This window comes from Furipterus horrens, unplaced genomic scaffold (genome assembly GCF_987537825.1).
Source record: "Furipterus horrens unplaced genomic scaffold, mFurHor1.1.pri manual_scaffold_4, whole genome shotgun sequence".
Taxonomy (NCBI): Eukaryota; Metazoa; Chordata; class Mammalia; order Chiroptera; family Furipteridae; genus Furipterus; species Furipterus horrens.
Genome location: NW_028327174.1, coordinates 30,944,385 through 30,966,833, shown reverse-complemented (window position 1 = coordinate 30,966,833; position 22,449 = coordinate 30,944,385). Strand labels below are relative to the sequence as shown.

At 33.9% G+C, this 22,449-nt stretch overlaps 1 protein-coding gene across 1 annotated transcript in view; it reads right to left on the bottom strand.

The window, feature by feature from the left end:
- The window catches only part of PLEKHA5 (pleckstrin homology domain containing A5), a 203,067-nt gene that overhangs the window by 8,990 nt on the left and 171,628 nt on the right, over positions 1–22,449 (bottom strand). The window contains exons 16-25 of the mRNA XM_090272891.1: positions 19,782–19,817; positions 19,209–19,271; positions 17,381–17,461; positions 17,098–17,247; positions 12,816–12,917; positions 8,916–9,027; positions 7,870–7,916; positions 6,911–7,099; positions 6,013–6,130; positions 2,144–2,262 (exon numbers count right to left, since the gene is read on the bottom strand). Coding sequence (XP_090129017.1) covers positions 2,144–2,262; positions 6,013–6,130; positions 6,911–7,099; positions 7,870–7,916; positions 8,916–9,027; positions 12,816–12,917; positions 17,098–17,247; positions 17,381–17,461; positions 19,209–19,271; positions 19,782–19,817 — 1,017 coding nt within the window. The remainder of the gene's footprint in view (positions 1–2,143; positions 2,263–6,012; positions 6,131–6,910; positions 7,100–7,869; positions 7,917–8,915; positions 9,028–12,815; positions 12,918–17,097; positions 17,248–17,380; positions 17,462–19,208; positions 19,272–19,781; positions 19,818–22,449) is intronic.

Below are 22,449 nucleotides of genomic sequence, written 5' to 3'. Positions count from 1 at the left end.
ACTACCCTCTACTGTACAGAACAAATATCTTAAAGCGCTCAAGTAGAAACTAAAAAGAAAAGGAAAAAATGAAAAGGCTTAATGTGCAGAAATAATGATTCTCATTTATTTGTAAAATAAAGCATATTTGCTTTTCAAAAAAAAAAAAGAGGTAAATTCTAATACTGATTGGGACGTTAGCTACATTAGCACCCCTTTCCATTTTATTTTTACTAATCACAAACTTGTATTTTTCTTGGGTTTTCTATGTTTATGCAAAAATGTTATCACACTGCAACTGACTTTTATCCAGTTATTGTGAAATGTACTTTCTTCTTTTTATTTATTTATTTATTTATTTATTTATTTTGAGAGAAGGAAAGGGAGGGATAAAGAGAGGGAAAGATCAATGTGCTAAGAAAACCCTGATCGGTTGCTTTTCACATGCCCCCAACTGGGGACCTGGCCCAAAACCCAGTCATGGGCCCTGACTGGGAACTGAACCGGCGACTTTGGTTTGCAGGATGACAACCAATCCACTGAGCCATACCAGTCAGGGCTACTTTCTTCTTAGAAAAAAAAAAAATTTTTAATAATTTATTTGTCTGTTTATTTATTTATTTACTTTTAGAGAGAGGGGAAAAGAGAAAGAGAGGGAGAGAAACATCGCTGTGTGGTTGCCCCTCACTTGCGCCCCCAACTGGGGACCTGACGTGCAACCTAGTCATGTGCCCTGACTGGGAATTGAACCAGCGACACTTGGTCGCAGACCAACACTCAATCCACTGAGCCACAGCAGCCAGGGCTTTACTTTCTTCTTTTAAATGCTGGATTATTACAAATTTTTAGATCTTTTCTCCAATATTATAATTGGAAATAAATCTCTCATTGAGGAAGCTCAGTTAGCAATTTAAAAATAAGCAATTTTTAATTTATTTGTAAACTATTGTTTCATATTTTCCATATAAACCCTTAAAATAAATGATTTACATTTATCCCCTATATACTATGGAACTTGTTTGTTAAATTGCTGGTATTCTGGTATTGCTTATAAAAGTCTTGGTTGGGCCAACATTATATAACTATAGTTTTTACAGCCCTCCCTCCAGTATTTCATTCTGTAGGAGTCTTCTTCTAGTACTTAAGAGTTACATAAAAAAAGACAGTTGAAGAATAATATAAATCCACTATCTTTCTGCTTCATCAAAACATGTATTTTTAGTCCTTTTTCTGTTTACTTTAACATTACAATTTCCAAAGAACACACCCTTCTAATCAGCAAAAAATGCCTAACTCTATGAACAAATAGTATTATAGAACCAGGACCACTAATGTTAATACTGATACATAGCTATTCATTATTTTTATTCTACAGTAATTATTTTTATAGCTCTTTGTAATTTTGTACAAATATTGTTCTTATATACAGATTTGCCATATTTTTTGGCATACACCTTGTAGTTGTATATTCATATCTTTCTAGGATAACCATAAACTTATTCATTCATCTGTAGTATCTTTCAGTCTTACAGCTTAAAATGATCTCATACTAAGTAAGTAGAGACGTTATAAGGAAGAAAAGTAAAAGTTACTTTGCGGCTCAAATTTCTAAGACTACTTGGTGAAAGGGAGGAAAGTACCCCAAGAATATTCCCAAGAATAGGACTGGACTGGTTGGAGCCAGTTTGAATTAAATGGATCTCAGATGAAAGTGTAAAATACAGAACTTATTTCCCAGTCCCAATTCACATTTCTCATAGTAACCAGAGGATTGACAACCTCCAAATCTACCACAGTTGAAAGGCCCTGCAAACACAGGTTAGCTTGGAAATCCATTAATTTGGGTCACCATAGAACATGTCTATCCCTCTCATCAAGGAAATCGCTAGAAGAGTCAAGATATAATACAGGGCAGCTACCTGGGAACAGGTTTCACAACCTGTTGGACTAAGCCCCATGTCAAAGGTGATCAAAGGAAACCTAGGTTAGATATTGAATAGGTCTGTCCTCTGAGGTGCTCATTCCCTGTACATATTTTTAAAAGAGTAGTTTTACTTTGAGTATATAAAAATTTTTTTTGATAAAACACTAAAATGGAAACATAGATGAGAAAGCAATAAAAAGGTAGGAGAATCCTTCTAGAAATTAATTTATAGCTAAATACCGTTCTTGAATCCATCATCTTCTTAGTTTTCCTTAAGGTTACATATGAGGCTATTGTCGAGGATTCGGGTGTTGGTGATTTTGTTCTGGGAGAGACCACTCCAACAGGAAAATGGGAACCTAAAAATTAAAACAGTAGTCATGTCTCACACAAACTGCTGTCTTTGACACACTCAATTTCTGAGGCTTTTAAAATCACAAGGCAAATTTATTGTCCGAAAGAGCTGGGGAAAATGTAGTAGCCTTCCGTTAGTTATTATACTCAAGAAGCTAGCCATTTATATTACCAGACAAATTCAGAATTAGGGTGAGAAACAGAGTTTACAGATTGAGAGATGATACTAAAAATTTATTATACTTGATGGATCATATATCCTCACAACATCCCTGTAAAAAAAGGTGAACAGAGGGCAGTGCATGGGTTAATTTGCTTCCTCAAGTCCACATAGCTTGTTGCTGCTCTGCTTCTTCATGAAGCATTCACATCTTTAGGGGATGAAAGTACCTTAAGCTAATCCTCTCACATAGAGCAGATGTCATGAAATGGCCCAGATTTAAGTGATTTACCTAAATGCCCTTAGTTTCTAGTTGGCTTCTTTCAATTACACTGTACTTACTGTAGTTTCAATTATACTCACTAACAATAGTTAATTTACAGGTAATCACTTGTCACTTTCTCTTTTCTAAGCAGAAAACAACAACAACAAAAAACCCCCACATCAGCTAGAAAAAAGAAGTGTCTTACCCACCAACCAGCCCCGGTCCTCAGTCCCTTGCAAAGACAAATAACAGGCCAGTCTTTCCAGGCAGCTTAATTAAGTTTTAATATTATTTATGAACTCTCAGAGTATGTTTATATCATCAAGTGGTATATTTGAGAATGTGAAGCGCTGAACTGATACACAATACATGCAGTTTTGCAATTCAAACAAAGGAAAGGCCTCTATTATGCCAGTTGGTGGTCCATTTTTAAAAGCCCTACTTTTAAGCCACATGCTCCAAATACACCATAATTGATCTGTGTACTTTGGACAATCAATTTAGATGAGAACTCGTAAGTAAAATACCCCAAATTTTAAGAGGCAAAACTTTGAGGAAGAATTCAAACCGTATTAGAGAACATATTTCAGACGTTGTATTTTTTTATGAGTAAATACACAAATTGGTGGAATGAATGATCATCTACTTCTTTACTTTTGGTCATCACCCAGTTTGAGAAGTATCATCGTAACTTCAGTAGCGTTTCTCAACCTTCCTCAACTTCTCTTCTTCCCTGTTTTACCACATGGGTAGTAACTGTTGAATTACACGTGAATCTTTCCCCTCCTTTTCTTTATAGTTCTGTAATACTTGAATTCTTAAAAACATACTATTTTTATATATTGTTAACATATACATATATTGAATTATATACTATGTACCTTTCTGCAACTTGATGTTTTACATAACATTACAGTCAATTTCTTAGTAAACTCAAGTGTTAGATGTTTTTGTTAAAACCACATAGCTGTATTTCTGATTTTTTCCAGTTTGACAATCTTTGTTCAGGTGAAGCATTCAGTTGAAATAGATTTGTTGTAATTACAGATATATTTAGATTTACTTCTAATAACTTATTTTTTTGCTTTGCATTTTCCCTACTTCTCTATTTCTTTCCCACTCTTTCTTCTCTTGGATTATTGTTCAGTTTGCCTCCCTACTAGTTTGGGAGAAAATATAGTCTACCTAACTTGTTAAAGTCTAAAGTTAGACAGGATCATTACAATTCTCTGGAACAATACAAGAACCTCAGAACATGTTAATACCAATGAGCCTCCTCCTGTTTCATATGCTTCTGCTGTCAAACATTTTAGTTCTATGATTCTTAGATCTTCCATATCTGACTACTTTCCTTCTACCTGAAGCATTACAGCATTCTCTTAACTGATGGTCAGTAAGTGGCAAACTCCCTGCTGTTGTCTTTACTACCTCTCAAGTTTTTTCGAGGTAAAATGTATATAGAAGTGTGCAGATCTTCAGTATAATGGGTGAGGTTTGACAAATGTATGTCTGTGCAATCATCTCAAACAATAAAGACCACCCCTAACACCCCACAAAGTTTCCTTCCAGTCAATTCCACCCTCTGTTGAAGGCCACTACTTCTCTGCTGTCACCAATGGATTGGTTTTGCCTAGTCTCAAACCTCGTATAAAGGAAGTCATACACCATGTCTCCTTTGTGTTGGGTTTCTTTCATTGAACAGTTTTTTTTTCATGTTTATACATGTTGAGATTCAGACATGTTGTATATCTAACAGTAGTTTTTTTAATTGCTGAGGAGTATTCCATTGTATGAAGATTTGTTTACCCATACCCTTGCTGACTGACACATGGGTTGCTTCCAGTTATTTTCTGTTATGAATTAAAGCTGCTGTAAAAATCCTTCTAGAAGTCTTTTTGAGAAATTATGTGTTCATTTTTCTTAAGTAAAAATATAGTAGAATTATTCACTATGCTAATTGCATGTTTAACTTTGTAAGGAACTGCCAGTTGTTGGTCTGTCCTAAATCATCATCAGGAATGTATGAGTTCCAGTTGTTCCACATCCTAAATCCAGTCATTCTAGAAGGTGCAAACTGTGATTTTAATTTGCATTAAAACTGCATTTCTTTTATGATTAATCAGTTGTAAATTTTCTGAATATGCTTAAGGGTCATTTGTATAGCTTATTTGTTAAGTGGCCAAGTCTCTCTCTTGTTTTTAGATTTTACCTATTTATTTTTATAGAGAGGAGAGGGGATAGAGAAAGACAGGGAGAGAAACATCTATGTAAGAGAGAAACTTCCATCAATTGCTTCTTGTATGTGTCCCAACCAGGGACTGAACCGCAACCCACGTATGTATCCCGATGGGGAATTGAACTGATGACCTTTAGCTTTCTGGGACAATGCCCAACCAACTGAGCCGCACTGGCCAGGGCAAGTGTCCAAGTCTTTTGCCTACTTTTTACTGGCATTTCTGTGTTTATTACTGATTCACAAGGTTTTTTAAAAAAAAACATTCTGGATACAAGACTTCTGTCAGATATAAGTATTGCTAATATTTTCTTCATTTCTGATGGGCAGAAATTCTAAATTCGGATGAAATCCAATTAGTTTTCAATTAGAGGAAGTTACAATTATTCTTCTGGTTCCAAATTCTCATAACATATCCACAATATCGTAGTATTACTTACTATTAGACAATTATCTAGAACATATTTAAATTTCCACTATTGCTCCAAGAATGTCTTTAGACTTTTCCTTCAAAATATACTGCAATCAAGGTTCACACATTGCATTATAACTGGCCCTTTCTAAGTTTTAGATCCTGAATAACCTGCCCTTTACTCTTTTTCTTTACAACACTGAAAAATAACCAGCATTAAAAAAAAAAATCAGAGTACACACACTGAAAGTACTATTTCACGGAATTTATTCATTTTATACAAATTGTATGAAAATTTGTTTCAACCCTTAACCTCTTATGTAAAATTTTTAAGTAGAAAAAAACAAAAAGCCTTTGAAAAGTTCGTCATGAACTTATTTCTCAGTAAAACCCAACCCCAACTGACCTGAAGCTTCTTAGCCTTTATTCCACTTAGGATGAATATTCCAGAAATATTAATGTGTTTAAAAAGGGGGACTGCCTAGCTGGAATGACATGTAGTAGATGGTTTATGGGTCATGTTACTTTATTAATATGTGAAAACGTCTGAATTCAAAAACTTCACATTCTGAAGTTTTCAGATATGAACTGTGGACTTGTACATGTACTGGGTCAACATGAAAACGGAATTTATTGCTGAAATGTCTGGAAGACACAGGATATAAAACATATCCCAAATGCTGACCTTTAATTGAAGCTTCCATTTCTGAAACAGGTTCTGATTTTTCTTCTCCATTAGATTCATCAACTTCTGCCACTGTTGTTAACTCTGGTTCACTCTTGTAGAGTCTATAATCTGGACCCTTGAAAGGAAGATATGTAATTCCAAAAAAATTAATAAAAGTTTCTTTTAAAATGTTTACCTCTAAAGACTCTTATCAAACTCTTAACGTTAAAACCTCAGTTAGCTACCTTGGGTATAACACAGTTAATTAATGTGTTACAACTAAGGTAGAAAAAAACAGGCTTGAAATATTTTAACAGGTATATGTTTTGGTTTTGAAATTAAGAATATTCCTCTAAGGGATGATGTCTTTGGAACATTTTGGTCATATTAATTCAAATAGCCCGATTGCTTTTTTTTGTATTCTCCTCTCCTTGCTTATTATAGTTTACATTTATTTGTTTAACCCCAAACCTTTTATTCCCAGCTTCCATGGGCAATGCTTACATTCCCTAACAGTTTTCCTAGACTATACTGCGCACATCTCAACCTTTTTATCATTCCTAGTAATCTTTTTCTTTCCTGCTTCTTTCTGATCTAAAGATTTCATTTGTCTCTAATATCCCAAAATAGTATATTTAAATTATGACTCCTTAGACAAATGCAAAATAACGATTTTAGAAAAATAATTATGAAAAATACGAAATTATAAGATTAAAATTGTGACAATATTAAAAAGTAAGAATGATACAACTCAAACAGGAAAAACAAGAAAATAACATTATAAACAACAACAACAACAACAAAATCACTGGTTAAAAGTGGTGTTATAATAAAAACAAGAATGTAAAACAAATTCACTTTAAAAAATGAGATGGCATGTGTAACTGATTATTCTGTGGCTACGGCAGCCACTTACACAGTGAGATCCATTTCTTGTATATCCTTGAACTTGATGAGTCTTCTTTTCTTCAGGCAGATGGACTGGGCCCCTGCTATAACAGAGCAAGGAGCTGCTATCACTGGGCAGAGGGGGGATTATGGGAGGCTGCTCTGTAAAGTCATAGGACCGAGGAAGTGGAGGACGAGGTGGGACTACTTCCTCTTCCTAAAGATTGTAGAATAGTCACCTTATTTAGATAAGCATATTGAATTAAGTATATCTAAATTCTTTGCAATGGTAAGTTAACTTAAATTAGCTTTAAGATAATTAAAGGGACACTGCCAAGCCGAAAGGTCTCATATTGCAAAGTAAAACCCAAAATATTTATGATAGCCAATATGCTTTTAAATATGCTTTTACCTTATTTTGGTAACGCAAAGTTTAGCTTTACTCTGAAGCTCAACATTTGAACAGATGTATAAAACTACTGTATTTCATTTTAAAAATAGAAAAGTTAGTTTGAAAATCTTACTGCCTAATTTTTTAAAGGGCAATTTTTAAGGGAAAAAAAACAAACATTTCTTTTTGATTGACTTTTATACATAATTTAAGACCATAGATGCTTTCAATTAGGTTGACAGTATCTCTTTGCAGTTGCAGTTTCTTTATGGTATGCATGATACACAGCCAAGTTATCTATCAATCATCCTACACATTTTACCAAGTACACAATGACAAACATCCAAATTACTTATATTAGAAAAAGTATGACAATGTTAAAGTTCTAACAAAGATTAATAATAGTGATTACATTTTTTACATTAAGGGAAGAAAAATCACATTTGTTAGAAGTATCAAATTATTGAACCAGTGAAATTTTAAGATTAAAACAATAACTTGAATATATTTAGCAAACTCTTTTATGAGTAGACAATTCTAATTCACGTTTTAAATATTTAAAATAATTTACAGTTAGACAAACAGGCCAAACTTACCTCATTTTTGTACTTAACTGTTGAGAAAGGCCTTGATACTGCCATACCTATTAAAAATGATAAAAAACAACTTAAACTAAACATATCTTTTTGAATTTTCAGAGAAAGGAATAATTTCATTTCGCTTATTTTACAGATTCTTCTTCTTTTTTGTTTTTTTAAGATTTTATTTATGTATTTTTAGAAAGAGGGGAAGGGAAGGCGAGAGAGAGGGAGAGGAACACCGATCAGCTGCCTCCTGCACACCTTCAACCTGGCTTGAAAGCCAAGCATGTGCTCCGTCTGGGAATTGAACCAGTGACCTTTTCAGTTCGCAGGATGCTCACCCCACTGAGTCACACCAGTCAGGGCTCATTTCACGTAATTTAAATTAAACCTTCAGAATTTGAAATCAATTATATTAAAAAAATACAAATTAAAACAACTAGTTTAAACCAGAGTCTAGGGAAATAGGTTTTCTCATACATTTATTAGTGTAAGTACATTTTGACATAATCTTTTAGGAGAGCAGTTTGGCCAAGCTTATCAAATGGAAAATCTGTGCTCATTTCCCACTTGGAACTCTTAAGTACAGCACATGTGTTTACAGATAGTGTTAATTATAGCATGCTTATGACAGCGGAAAACACAAACAACCCCCCAAACCTAAAAACATGTTCATCAACACAGAAATGGATATAGTCCATCTATACAATGAATTCTTACACAGCAACTATTATTTTGTAGTTAAGGAGAAAAAAAGCAAATGATTGAAAATACGTATACTATGATTCCATTTTTTGTTGTGGGGGGAAAAAACTTATGAAATCAAAACAATGTTTGTGTTTTTACATAATTATAATACACAGAAAACGATGATTTATTTTGAGTGGGTGAGGTTGCTTTTTACTTTAGAAAGTTGTGTACTAACTACAAAAAAAGAGTGCTTGTTTTCTGATGTCAAAACTCTATTAAAGTAACCAAAGTAACCCAGATCTCGAGTGATCCCACTTGGATAAAAACTATGGCCAATTACTGAAGAATACAATACAAAACCGCTAACCTACCTGTTTCTGTCGAGCCTCTCTGCTGTTTGTGCTTACTCAGTCCTTCCATGACATCCTGAATTCTCCAAAGTTCTTTCTGAATCTGCGCACGCTGAATTCCTGCTGATTCAGTCTATTAAGAAAAAAACAGACCACAAACAAGAAAAAAGAAACCATTAAATGAAGTTATAAATTCCACTAATTATGTATTTTAAAATGAGAATTTCAGTGGCAAGGATAAAAGATAAAGCAGAGAAAAATTTCAATTTTTCAGCCGTAAGTGTACTATTTCACATCTCAATAAGCTCCAACTTGAGATATTTATGACTCCAAGAAAGAATATTGATCAGAAGGGACTAAAAATGCAAAACTAAAACAAAAGGAAAATAAAACAAAATAGAAACTCTCAAAACCCAAATTTTAAAAAGTACACATTTTTTAGGGAGGGGGAAAGAAAAGTATAATTTCGTAAGTTTTAGAACATTAAGAGACATGCCTCCCACCCCACCTGACCCGACAAAATTAAAATGTATTTAGAAGTGTTTTGACTCATGGAGTCAAATGTATTTACAGAACTAATGTTCAGTTTTGAAACCTAAATTTATCACTGCCATTTTAATTTTATTCCAAGATACATCCACTTTCTTACTTCTAATACCCCACGTCATGCCCCCAGGCTAAGCACTCTAACTGAAACCAAAGTAAGATCATATTGGTTTTCAGTAAGACTGTAGTAGAACTCTATGACTCTTATTGATAAGATACTTAAAATAACAATAAATATCATTTTTAGGAATGGAACTCTATTTAAGACATAGTCAATGAAGTATAAAAGCATCACATTACCTAGAAAAGCTTTTTCACTAAATATCAGTTTTTGACAACTGTAAATATTAGAGTACATTCAATATTTCATTAGTAAGATAAAAAGTCCTCTGAGGGGCAGAAATAAGTTTTCCAAGTCTATAAACATAAGGACTATGCACTAACACTGCTTCAAAAGGGCAGTGCATAATCTTAGGTATCCACTTTCCCAAGACACAGGCTGAAAGCATCAAAGTAAAAGAAGGAAGTATTGACATGACCCAATATGAGAATACTGGCATGCAATACAGGGAGGGCATATCAACTATAAATATCTGACACTTGTACAGGTTCTACATAGAATACATATTTCTTTTACAACAATTAAATTATATACACATATTTTTGTCTATCTGAAAGGTGCAAAATGAGAATCTCATTTTTGCTTTATTTTGCATTTCTCTGGTTACTAGTGACTTTGAACAATATTCAAACACTTGTTAGAAATCCAAGTTTTACATTTTATTAATTAAAACTACTCATGTTCTTTGTTCATTTTCCTAATGTACTGTTTCTCCAAATCGAAAAAGTTCTTTGCAAATCTAGACAGTAACTTAGAGAATTTTAGTAGTCAAGAGATACTTTTTTCTAGTACATCATCTTTTAAGTCTATCTATGCTGCCTTCATTGTTTACTTATTTAACAAACATTTATACAGTACATTTTATGTGCCTGATGCTATTCTAAGTACTCCGAAAACATCAACAGATTTAATTATAATAGGATGACAGAGGTAGATACTATTATTATCATTTTCATTTTACAGTTGTGGAAACTGAGGTGCAGAGTTGTTATGTAACTGGTCTGAGGTCATATGTGTAATTCTATATCTCACAGAGTGTGCCTTCTAGTTCTTTATTTTTAAAAGAGTCTTAACTGCTTGTGATCTTTTTATTATACTTTAAAAATATTAGAATTATTTTGTTAATTTTTTCAAAAACTTCTGGAAATCTGGCTGAAATAGAATTGAGTATAGGAAGAATTTTCACCATGATAATGTTAAATCAGATCACTGATGAACATAGTATACCATTTATACTTTTCATTTATTCAACCCTTCTCCCATGTCCTATAAAATAGTAATTACATTTTCATGATGAACATTTTTTGATTAGGTTAAATCAGGTTTGGCAAACCCTGCTCTGGCCTGCAAACTAAGAATGGATTTGTATATTTTTAAGAGCCTAACCCCCATCTCCCCCATAATCAAATTCTCAAGATTATGTGACAGGATATATGTATATGAGTTCTGTCCAGAAAAAGTCCAGCCATTGTTAATATAATAAGAAGTGTTGGTGTGATATCACTGTAACCTGGCAGCCAAGGAGAGCGGACTGGAATGCGCATGTGTGAACAGTGATGACTTCACTGTACTAGTAAGTGGGGGCAGTAGACGCCATTGAGTGAGCATGTGTACTCTGTGGCCCCACATTCAAAATGACTGAACAAGTAGAGCAACAAATCTGCATCAAATTTGCATTAAGCTTGAACGTTCCTCTGCGGAAACTATTCAGATGATTCAGAGGCTGTAGCTATGCGCAACTGGTGACTGGCAGCTTCACCATGACAACACACCTGCTCGTGCATCATGTCTCGTTCAGGTTTTTGACAAAACATCAAATCACCCAGGTGACTCAGCCCCGCTACAGCCCAGATTTGGTGCCCTGTGACTTCTGGCTTTTCCCAAAACTAAAATCACCTTGGAAAGAAAAGAGATTTCAGATCGTTGATGAGATTCAGGAAAATACGAGGGGGCAGCTGATGGTGATTGGGAGAACTGTGTGAGGTCCCAAGGTGCCTACTTTGAAGGGGACTAAGGTGTCATTGTCCTCCGTACAATGTTTCTTGTATCTTGTATCTTCTTCAATAACACCTCTATTTTTCCTATGTCGTGGCTGGATACTTTCTGGACAGACCTCGTATATCTGTGTCATCTAAAATATTTAATACCTGGGCTTTTACAGAAAAAGTTTGCTGACCCCTGGGTTATATTTTAGATAGATATAGTTTTTTCCTATTGCATTTAGTATTTATTAGTATAACTTCAGTGCTCAATACATAAGTCAAAACCACATGTAGATATTTACATTTAGATAATTAACCTCAGTCACACTAGCAACATTTAAAGTGCCCAACATACGGGGTAAAGCAAAAGTAGGTTTACAGCTGTGAGTATTATGCAAAACACAGAATCTATTCTTGTATTCTTATTTATTAATTACTGTATTATTTTCCAAAGAAACAACTGTAAACCTACGTTTGCCCCACCCCGCACTAGACAGCACAGATAAGAGGACATGGTATTATTATTTCCATTTTACTGCGAAGAGAGGGGGGGTCTGCTGCATGGGCAACAGCAGATCCTCCATATCACCCTGCCCAGGCTCTGTAGCTTCAGCTTCACTGGAGAGGACACTCCAGCGTCATCGCAAGATGTCGATTCAACACGGGAGGAGACATATACCGTGTCACTCCCGAGTTGGACTGCACAGCCATTCTCGGCGGTGCAGATAGACTCTTAAGAAGCTACACCATCGTCTCTTGAGACGGACGGCTGCCGACGACGACGACGACTGATAAGAAAACTGATACCTAGAAATTGATCCCAGATCTGCCTATTTATGAAACCGGATTCTTTATTCCAAATGTTGCTATATTTTCCCCTATCCTAATAATATATCAATCAAGCTAACAGACTACATATAGTTTGTTAAAAAGAGGCACTTAATAGGAGGAATGAGAATAAATTTTATATAAAAAGATAAAAATCCATTACTTGATAAATTTGTGTAATTCAATACCTCAGTACCAAGTGACATACAGTCAGCTAGGATCACAGGACACTATAGGGCTCACACCATGTACCTGATAGAAGAACGAACTTTTAAACAATGAGAGATGAGACATTTTGTGAGAGTGTAAGTTTCCTATCATTAAAATTTTTCAAACCCAGGTCTTAGGTAGCCAATACTGTAAAAACTGTTCGGGCATACATGAACCTAACAAGCTGGGGATAGTACCAGTTGAAACAATGTAAAACACACGACACTTCTGTACCTGGACTTCTCCAAGGCGATCTAGCTGCTCCTGCATCTGGTTCCTGGTAACAGTTACATCATATTCTAATTTATCATATTCTCTCCAAGCTCGTTCCAGTTCCTAAAATCAAAGAGCTTTAATTATTCTAATGGAGAAAATGTGCTTTTATGTTGTTATCCTTGCAATTACTGTATAATTTATACTGGGCAAAAAAAAGAGAAAAAAAAGGTACAACTCATTTTTCTTTATTGTGTAAATCACTTTCTTATGACTTGATTAAAATTCTTTCATGAACAAAAATACTAAATAGGCTGTATTTTAGCATCTTAGGTTTTCAGTAACACCAGAAGCCTGATATGACTTTACTTAAAGTAATTTACAGTAATGTAATAAACCTAATTCAGCCAACGAAAGAAGTGAGTGAATCCACAGAGATTCAATAAAGACATGCCCCACTGATACTTTTCTCTTTTGAAAAAACCATTACGCCCATACTTGGTCTTTAACTCTTGTTATCTGTTGAATATAGAATGATTCTACAAGTGCTCAAATAACACCATCATTTCCAAATACACACAAAAGTAGGGCCCACTAGCCCCAGAACTGAATTCAACAGTTATTAATACATGGCCAATCTGGTTTCATCTATAACACCCATATTGTATCCCTTTGGGATTATAAAGCTATCATTTTATTTTATTTTATTTTAAAGCTATCATTTTATTTATACATACTTCAGTATGTATTTCTAAAGAAGCTCAAATAAAAGAAAAAGTCTTTTAAAATCATTAATATGTAACCCTTTAAAAATACTTTTAATTACAACATCCCCTTCCCTCTATTCCCTTGCTACTTCTTTGTTGAAGAAAACAGACCTCCTTTTCTGTATAATGTCCCCTAATCTAGATTTTGCTAAGTGAATTCCTATGGTATTGCTCAGCCTGCTCTTCTGTTTCCTTTATTTCCTATAAATTCATAGTTAGATATGGAGGCTTGAGATTCAGCTTTGATTTTTTTTGGAAAAAATACTTTGGTAAGTATTGCTGGGTACTTTCTACTGCAGCATATCAGGAGAAATATCGCATCTAGCTGTCTCTTTTTCAGGAATGTTGTTTTATAATTAATGAAATAGCCAGAAAATTTAAAATCTGTCTTAAAATCTTTCAAAGCATATTCCATGACATTTCATGGATGTTGGCAGATCAACTACAAGGAATTACACTGTGTTTTAACTGTGATTCTCAGTAGCTCCTTATTACGTTGAAAATGACTATATGAAATCATTTAGTGTAAGCTTCTCCCCAAGGTAGTTCATTTATCTTGCTTCCGGGCCCCTTTAAAGTTTATAATCCTAAACCTAGTTTTCCCACTGTAGTCTAAAATCTTCATTTACTCACAGTCCTCCTATGTATCTAAGATAGCAGTTCAGAGCACAAGTAAATTTAATAGAAGTCTATACTTATTCACCACGTAACCGTGTCTGTTTTTCCTTTTCAACACAGTAACAACAACCCCCACATCCAGGGGGTATTATGTGAATTAAGTGCATGTAAAGAACTTATAATGGAATCTGGTACCTAATAACTGCTCCAGAAATATTTGTGATTATTACTATTATTTCATATACTGATATTATTTTACAGTGGATAAATGCATAAGATATCTTCCAGCACGATTCAGGATGACTGAAGGGAAGGTCTTTCTATTTGTTTTCTGATATTTGAAATTCCAATTTTAGATATCTGGCTAAGAAAATACAAATTTGACTTCAAGTTCCAGAAAGTATGTGTTACCACACAGTGGAGTGGGGCAGAAAGTATAGAAGCCCTGGAACTAAGTCCTTGACTTAGGTGTGGACTCGGTGCCTCATTAGTCAGGTCCCCTTGGCCAGCTTCTCACTGGGAAAGTCTGAAGCAATATGCACATGTTCTCAAGAGTCCTCAGTGGGATCAAAAATCCTGTTGCCCACAATGGTAGCAACTCAGCATGAAACCTTTACCAGCTGTTCCCTCTCCCTGGCTCACTCTTCACACTCCTGGGCTTCTGTTCCTGAATTCATCTCCCCAGAGCTCTCTGAACCCAGCTCATCTGAGGCTCTGCATTCAGAACAGAACCCAAACTAAGACAGTTGCTCATTGAAAAATTTTAAGATGTAACTGTTTTAATAACCTTTCTCACTAATTGGGTTTATATAAACCAGAGGCAAGGAGAGAACGAAAAGGCACTATGTGCTTAAAGTATGTGGGTGTGTTGGATGGGGCTTATGGACAGGAGATGCAGTTTCAAAAATTAAAAAAAAGATAAAGGGAACACTGCCTTACATGTTTACCTTGTGCTAATCCTGGTTTTATGTACTTCAGTGGCCAAACAGGTGAGGGGATGTTCTCTGAAAGCAAGCTTTGATCTAAGGATGCCTTAATGTTATATCTCTGGTGTTATTGTTTCTTTTACACCTCAGAACTTGGATTTGAACCAGTGCCGTGAATCAGTTGTGAGAGAATCAGAAGACTCCTTTGAGACTCTGCTCGCATAAATGTTAACTCAAATTTAAATATAATGAACATCCACCAAGTACCCACCACATGCCCAGTTGTGCATCATTTGTAGCCTTGAGCTGCAAATATGAGTAAGTTTACATAAAGGCAGGAACAACAGAGTTTGCATTCTATGCAGTAACACATGTCTTAGAAGAACATACTGAGTGAGGGTTGGTAATGATCACTGAATAATGCTGAAAGTAAAGGGGGGGGGACAGAGAAGTAATTACATAGGATAACAATCAGAAAAGAAGATATTCAAACAAATCCACGCAGATTTAAGTCTTCAAGACTATGGTTAGAAGATCTGGATTTATTCTGAGCACAGTATCATTTAGCTTTGTAATGTTGGACAAGTCATTCAGTTCTATCATTCATCAGATTTTTAAAAATTATTTATTTATTTTTAGCGAGAGGGGAAGGGAGGGAGAAAGAGAGAGAGAAATATTGATGTGAGACAGAAACATTGATCAGTTGCTGCTGGCATGCACACAACTGGGACCAAACCTGAAACCCTGGCATGTGCCCTGACTGGGAATCCAACTGGCCACCTTTCGCTTTGTAGGATGGCACCAATCAGTTGAGCCACATGAGTCAGGGCTCATTCATTAGATTTTTAATGCACATCCTATAATGCTGGATGACAGAGCTACAAAGATGAAGGAGAAATGGTTCTGATTTCAAGGAGATAACAATGGAAAGGATATTAAATTCTTTAAAGATTCTATGAACATCACAGTGTAATAGAGACTAAATGAGATAATTTAAATAACTATTTCAATATCTGGAATAGGTATACTAAATATAAGGTATGTAAGAATCACAAAATCTAAGTTTTGATTTATTTAAAACCATGCTATATTCCTTTAAAAATAGCTCATGTTTGGGATGTTATTTTAATGTTTAGAATTGAGAAGCCATGCTGAGATTTTGGTATTTTGCCAGCCTGGAAGGACCTCTCTTAGTTAAGCATTAATGCCTGTGGACCTTCTTAAAAGGTAGCTGCTCCCTAAGAACCCACTGAAGCTACAGACAAGGGCGTGTTAGCAGTTTTCTTTAACAGGTGGCTTTTGTGAGGATTTGCCTTTCAAAGGGCTGCTTGGGCAGGTGCTCTTACTATGTTTTGAGATGACAGCATCATAGGATCTAAAGCAGACTGTTTAAACTCATAAAACAACTTATAAACTCTAAGTAAGACTTTTAGATTTGGTAATCCCAAGAGACTCTACATAAAGTGACATGACTGTGGGTTAAAAGGTTCTGTTAATTATATTTCTTACTCAAACCTATCATCTAAACTTAGATCACACTGCAGCTATGAAATTTAATGTTGACAGTTTCTTAAAAGCATTTCACAGGTGCCTTTTATTGAAATGGTTGGTTAAGTGAACCTAATAACCACCTTCTCAAAATCATCCTAACTCCCTTAAAACCCAAATAATATTTATTTTTCTAATAAATTTTAACATATTTAAGAATTTTTCATTTGCATTATATATTAACAGGAGTATATCTCTCTTACAAAATAGCTAGTTCACACACACACACACACACACACACACACACACAAAGCCTACTAGTTAAGAGAAATAAAGACCACCTTTTATTTTTGATATTAATAACAAATAAGTTTCTTTTTATGATAAAGAACAACCCTGAAAATAGTCCAGTCAAATAGAAACATAAATTAAATAGAAAAACAACAAGAACACTGCATAATATTTCAGTGAGTCTTACCAGGGGGAAAAAAATCTGCTACTTACAGCTGTGGCTCGAGAAAGTTCTCGACACGTGCTGAGCAGCCCGTTTTGCAAATCGTCCCTCTGTAACACCACGGTCTGAATGGCTGCTGGGTTATCTGCATTCATTTCTATCTCCTGGCTGGCTGATAGCAAAGCCTGCTCAAGCGTGTACTGTTATAATAAAAATAATTACATTTAATGTTCTGCATCATCGAATTAATTCTTTTTTACTTTAGTTATCAGTGTCCTGATAATCATCATATAAAGTAACATCAACTGTAGGTAATAAACATAATTATCCTACTTTCTCCTTGTGGAGTTGCTGAAGTTTCTCCTCCAGAGCATGGACCACTTTATCTTGTTCACACAGCCGGCTTAACTTGGCCTAGGTTGTGAGAGACGATATCATTTGTTAGGAAACTTTTTTCCCTGTAATTGAAGGATGGTTAGTCATCACTTCTGTTGCTGGAGGTGATTATAATAAGAAAACACATTTAAAATAGCTATGGAATACCTAATTATGTCAATCTTTATTTTAATGAGTAAAATAAAAGATTTAAATATAGCTTATAAGGTAGAATGCTTCAAAAACAAGCATATAAAGTGAGTTTTACAGTCATACTATTTAACCTACATAATTCAAAATATTATTAGTAATCAAGCAGTCTCATACTTCAAACAAATCACTTCAACATGGTTAAGACTTTTTCCCTACAAACTGAATAGAGGTTAAGTGATATATGCAGTCCTTCATTAAAACACCAACTAGATTGTTTTTCTATTCTTAAAATTATGCTTATGTTCTTAGAAAAAATATTAACAAGAGATTCCTTCTAATTGCAATCATACAAATAAAAATACTGCTAGTGGAGAAAAATCACTTTCAGTAGTTTTAATGTTTTAAATTTGTGGTACTACCTCATTTTTTAAATTATGAAAATATGAGAGTGTACTCTAATAACATTTCAATACTATAATAAACCAGTTCTCTAAACATCTGAAAATAAAAACCTTGGCCAAACTGTAAATATGTACCAAACTTTACTGCATAAGGACAAGTTAGCAGAAAATACGAGATATTGCTTTCTTTGCCATTTATCTATTAAAGTAACTACCTATCTTTGTTAGATAAAACTCAAGCTACACCAAATGGAACACAGTAGTCTCTCCTTATCCATGGGGCATAGATTCCAAGACCCCCAGTGGATACCTGAAACTGCAGAGTAACAAACCCTATGTATACTACATTTGTTTTTCCTGTACATACATACATACATACATACATACATACATACATACACACACTTTACGGCTTCACTGAATTGCCAGCATCACTACTCTTTAGCTTTAGGGCCGTTACTAAAATAAGGGTTAATTGAACACAAGGACTGTGATACCGAGACATTTCATGTGATAACCGGGATGGCACAAAGTGACACAGAGTAGCTGGGGAGGGTCTGCAGCAGGGAGGAGACACTGGACAAAGGAATGAGTCACCTCCCAGGCAGGACAGGTGGCATGGCATGAGGCTTCATCACAATACTTGGAATGAGATGAAATTTAAGTTATGAATGTTATATTCCATTTAACATTTCGGACTGTGGTTGACCACAGGTCACTGAATCCACACAAAGCGAAACCAGGTAAGGGGAGACTACTGTATACTGAAATGAGAAAGCGGTAAAGCTCAATGAATAAAACCAGGGGAAATGAGAGAAGAACGAGATATGAATGAGTAAGAATGCATAACAGTCACCCATCTAAAAGATGATTACAAAATACTAAAAGTAATAAAAGAGGGATAAAATTTGTAGATGCTGATGCTTTCTCCAAAAGATTTAGACAGTTTTACTTTGTCTCCAGTCCCATATAATTTTTAATAAAATGGTTTTTTACTTTCATTTATGTGATTCTTAATATATTCAACTACTAATTACGGGGTTGAGGGTGGGCAGAGAATAGACTGGGGAGTGAGCATTTAATTGGATCTCAGTGCAAAAGATGAAAATGCTAATTTATCTGATATCATTTTGGAGGGCAGAGGGGGAAGAGGAAAATTTCGTCATGCTTATTTACCCCGTTTTGGCAGAAAACATGGCAGCACTGACCACACACAGCAAACGAATACTTACATCAATATCTACCTCGTCGGGTCTGTGTTTATATAATGTGCCTCTGCATTCATCTTGTGACAGCTGTAAGGAAAAGTGTCACAGAGCAACTTCAAAATTAACATTGAAGAATATATTTATCTGGACTATTGTTAATATTTTAGATTTCTATAACTAATAAAAATGGGATTTTAATGATTCGTATACTTTCAGAAGTTTAATTCAAACACAGATCATTACAAGAATAGAAAAATATTTAACAGTGATACAATATGCAAGATACATAAGAATGACGTTAACTTCAGCTTATCAAACAAAATAATAAGCTGGTCAAACAAAATTATACAGCACCTTACATTTTCCATTTGTAAGACACACATTTTAATGAAAATTGACAGATACAATCATAGCAACTGTACTGAATCAAATATTTGAATCAGGCATATTTCAACAGTCAACACTGTCCTTCACAGTATACACATAATCACACAGCTGTGCATGTGTACACTTAAATGTCAACATGTCTTAGCACAATTTTACTACCAAAGCCTATAACATACTGCATACATATACATAATATATAAACACACATACACAATATAGACTTATCTTGTTCTTCTGTCTTAAGAACTAAAAGATAATGGAGGAAAAGTATGGGTTTAATTGAAAAGAGGAAAATCATTCAAAACCTCATAAAAAGCCTACGTTATTATAATCTATATATTCAAATTTCATAAAAAGCTTATATGTGTTCATTGACACCATTTGTTTTATTATATCTTAGAGTTATTATGCAGTGTATTTAAACATCATTTCTTCAGCTTCTTCCAAATATCTTTTGGTTAAACCAATCCTCATTTCTGACTGCGCTTATCAGGATTTCACTAGCCACCCCGTCTATTATTCCACAGACCACATCATAGCCTCTGCAGGCAATATTTCACTATCTCTCTTGTTTTTTGACTCTATATTGACTGCAAGAGAATAACAAAAACACAGTAGGAAATTTTAATAGTGGCTCACTGCATGTTTACAAAATGGTACACTTTTTCTCAAAGTGGGGATGGGAGTAATGTATCCCAACTACATTCTAGATTAGAAAACTGTATTTCATATATACACATACAAATGTATAAGAATGTATAAATTTTAATGCTATATGCAATTTCTTTTAAAAAAAAAAAAGCACTGTTCAACAGTTACATCTTTAGAAGGAGGCATAATTTAAACAACAGATAATTTTAAATGGATCTAGAAATGTGGTCATTGGAAAGTTAAACATCATGTAAGCATTCCAAACATACAAAAATAAATCCTGGATTTCCGTGTTTCATTTCAAGACATGACTTTCATGTACCTCATGCAAATGAACCTGTGACTATTTAAGAGTATGCACAGTGATTATTAACCACAAAACTTTCATAGAAATGAACGTCACATGAAAAATGAATTTAATGACCAAAGTCAGAATACTTGTGCACTATTTTTAAATAGAAATCGCTGAGTATGTCCTGACGAGTGTGAATTGTCATTCTAAATTAAAGCACCTAGATCTAAGAAAAGAATTTACTCTTATCTAGAAAAAAAAAAATCCAAAAAACCAAATAAAACTAGTGAAAAATAAGTTTTAAAATGCTTTGATTCATGATAAAAAATTGTAAAATGACAAAATAAAATTTTCTCATTTACAAGAATGATATAAAGCCTTTAGCTACTAAATGTCCAAATATACTTTACTTATTTAATATTTAAAGTTAAATGCAAAACAGCTTTACTAAATTATGAAATGTGTAATTTGAACATAACTAACTAGTGGATAGTGCTACATCCAGATTGAAATATGAATTGTATCTTATATCACCTGGTTCAATAGAAAGAAGACTAGTAATTTAAAATAAAAATTTAGAAACCCATAATAAATATTTAGCATATTGGTATAATTGCATATATTTTCATATTAGCTGGCATATTATAAAAAACATACTGTATAGCCATTCTCGGCGGTGGAGATAGACTCTTGGGAAGCTACACCATCGTCTCTCGAGACGGACGGCTGCCGACGACTGTATAGTTATAATTTTAGAGTGACATACCCTTGTAGATATATATTTTTTAGTATTTCATGTAATATCTTTATTCTTGCAAATTTTCTGTAATGTTGAAGTTATTTACAAATAAAAAGGTTGTTTAAAAATATTTTTAAAATTTTGCCAAGATTAGATATATTTTATTTACACAAATTTTTGTTGTACCTCAATTTTTAGTACCACTAAAAATTTACATAAACCTTTTATCAAATTATTCAATATAGATATTCACTATTAGATACCAGCTACTAAAAATCTTAAAATAACCAATCTTCCACTATACATTGCTTTTACCTGTCAGAAGAGGAGTATAAGAAAACAAGATTATTCTTTACATAATTAACTTTTAAGCTTTTCTTAAGAAAGATGGCTATAACTTGTTACAAAAACAATTTCCACCTAGAATCGAAAAGTTTGCTATTTAGTTCTCAATATGAATATCCTACTAGTAATTCTGTAAATAATGTGGTTAACTCAAGTTCTGTATAAAATGTTTCATGGCAACACTTTTTAAATCTTTTTTCAAATTCATCTTTAGCAAACACACCCCGCCCCCAAATGTTCTGGGTTTGAACTACTTCAGCAACACTGGAAAAGCAAATAAAAATGGCTATGTAGTAATTAGATAATAAGAGAAGTGCATTATCAAGCTTTACTGACTATTATAAGGATATGTGCTATATTTTATATAGAAAGTTAGGACCTTTTAATAAGGTATCTAATAATCTTTTTAAAAAACTGGCTTGGCATTAATGTAAAACTAAATTAATTTTGTTCATTACAATTAAATTTTCTATAGTATCACTTTTTAAGTATATGATACACCCCCCCCCCCCAAGGAAAAATTTGGGGGAAGTATTTGATAAAATTGGACACTATATTTTATGTGGACTCAAAAATACTCACAGAGTTGTATTTGCTAATTTTAGTTTGTATCTTTTAAAACAATTATTTATAAGGTGATTAATTTCACTGATTAATTATATTATAAAAATTGGTACAAAAAGATAATTATGAAAGGTGGTAGGATGATTAATAAGTGCAGAGGAATTTTTGAAACTTGATGCTTACTTCTTTTGCATTTGTTTTGATTTAATTTTAGGTCCTACTTACTTGACTAGTTTTAACATAATTACTGTGTAGGTAATTCTTTTTCTAAGCTAATGCAAATCTGA